The sequence below is a fragment of the Gavialis gangeticus genome, unplaced genomic scaffold, assembly GCF_001723915.1.
Source record: "Gavialis gangeticus isolate Ggan-Ray unplaced genomic scaffold, GavGan_comp1, whole genome shotgun sequence".
NCBI classification, from domain to species: domain Eukaryota; kingdom Metazoa; phylum Chordata; order Crocodylia; family Gavialidae; genus Gavialis; species Gavialis gangeticus.
Window position 1 is genome coordinate 33,191,103 of NW_017728994.1, and position 2,107 is coordinate 33,193,209.

General features: G+C 38.9%; 1 protein-coding gene across 1 annotated transcript in view; it reads right to left on the reverse strand.

Moving 5' to 3' along the window:
• Nucleotides 1–615: 615 nt before the first annotated feature.
• Nucleotides 616–2,107, reverse strand: part of FRMPD2 (FERM and PDZ domain containing 2) — a 44,306-nt gene continuing 42,814 nt past the window's right edge. The window contains exons 14-15 of the mRNA XM_019502110.1: nt 1,553–1,788; nt 616–756 (exon numbers count right to left, since the gene is read on the reverse strand). Of these exons, the coding sequence (XP_019357655.1) occupies nt 616–756; nt 1,553–1,788 (377 nt within the window). The remainder of the gene's footprint in view (nt 757–1,552; nt 1,789–2,107) is intronic.

Sequence of the window (2,107 nt, forward strand, 5' to 3'; positions counted from 1 at the left end):
AATCATTCTGGAATTCCCCCTCATGCTACTATAACTGTGGTTAAAGGTAGCTAAGAGTCTACTTTCCAAAATCTGGATAATGCATTAAATTGCTATTAGTCCTTCAGATTAAATGTACAGACCTGGTCCTGAACACTTGTTGCCAGTAGAACTTCCCTAACATTTTTTTGCAAGAATAGGAGAGTTAGTTCCCAGCCCCAGGCAAATCCCAAGCTCACTTATAGGTCTGTTCTGTCTGCCTCTCTTCATGCTCCCAACAACTTCAAAGGAACAAATAAGCCCTCACTTTCTGCTGTATTGCCACCTTGTTTTAAAGCTGAAGTAACTGTTTTAATGGTAAAAGAAATAATCTGTGAAACTATATGGACAGAATAGATCCCATGACCCAATGGAGGGGTATCATTTCACCAAGATAAACAGGCAGCATTTCCACTGCTGCCTCTGAACATGGGAAAGGAAGTTCATATGATTAGAACCCATAGTTTCTAATCACTTTGCCAATCACTTAGGAGGGTTTGGGCCTTGAAGTACTGGGCCTTGCTGTCAGCCTGTCTTCTTCTAGGACCCCATGTAATACACTTTCCTATATGTTCCTTAGTAATGTGGGCATTGTATTCATGAATGCATTGTAAGATCAAAAATAACACTTGCAGTCACACTGATTCCCAAAGTCCCATTATCTTTAACCAGCTCCACGGTGTAGATTCCATTTGAATTGACTTCAGCGGGAGGCATTGAATGAAAGGAGTCAGCTTCCTGTCTCGAAAATATAAACACTAATGAGACGACAGCACGGAAAGAGAGAGAAATTCTAAGAGGCCCAATCTGCTGTCATTTATACCAGTCTGGAAATCCAGATTACTATCACTTATACTCAGGTGTAAATTGGAGCAGAATTTGATTTACATCATATAAGCTGAGGACAGCTTGGGAAGATTTTCAAAACCCGAACAATTAGATTTTTTTAATTATTATAGTCCATAACAATAAGACTTTTGAAATAATAAATTAGTACCAATTGAGAGAACCCACATTTTTCCATCAAAAACATGAATTTCCACAGGAAAAAAAGAGAAAAACTATTTTCAACATTTTGCCTGTATTTTGACTGGCTCTAAGCCTGGTTAAAATTATTACAGTACATTTAAAAATATCAACAAAGAACAACTGAAAATTGTTAAGCACCATTTCCATGGGATTTCCTTCTCACCCAGCACATTTTTGTTCCACTCTGTTACTTCCTATATTCTTAATAGCCAAACATTTCAAAAAGTACGTATTAGACATACTGGGCACATCTACGTGTTCATTAATGTGCCATGGTTACAGCACATTCAGTTTAGTACCTGTAATAACAGGTACTAACTGAATGTGCAGTAACTGGCACTTCTGAGCAGTAGCACTGGCATACAGTTTTTTTGTGATGTTAATGCACAATAGACTAATTCAGCTGTGCTTAGCACGGCTTTGCTGTGGTGCGTTAATACTCAGTAGGATTAGTCTATGCGTAGATGCACCCACTGTTACTAAGTACTACTAAAACAGTAGTTACCTCCACATCCATGTGGCCAACTGAAAGAACAGAAATCTTGTTAACCAATTCTGGTGCCAAACTCCAAGAAAGAACCTTTTCAAGTTCATCTATATTTATGTCTTTTTCCTTGGAAGGTCCTGTATGGCAGCCTTGTATTCTTTTTTTCCCACTGTCTATGCAAGTTGTCTCAGACTCACTGGTGCTGCTTTTTCTTGACAGATTTTTCTCTTCCTTTATTCCTTCCTCATACATGTCTGCAAAAACAGACCAACACCAAACATTGTCAGCTGAAAAAAATCTGAAGAGAGATACTGTTGTGCATTGCCACTGCCAAATTCTAGCCCCACAGGCCAGATGTCATGACTCCATGCTCTGGATCTTGCCCATGACAATTTCCATCAGCTTCATTGGTACAAGATTAGTATCAGAAAGCACCAATACATTTCACAGAGACTGCTGAACAGCCAACAGATAGTAGCTTTTAGGAGTCACTTGTACTTTCTACTTACCAACTTAAACTGCAGTTTAGTGGAAAAACTCTTCTAACATAGCCCATTACAAGTGCCCTGAGCC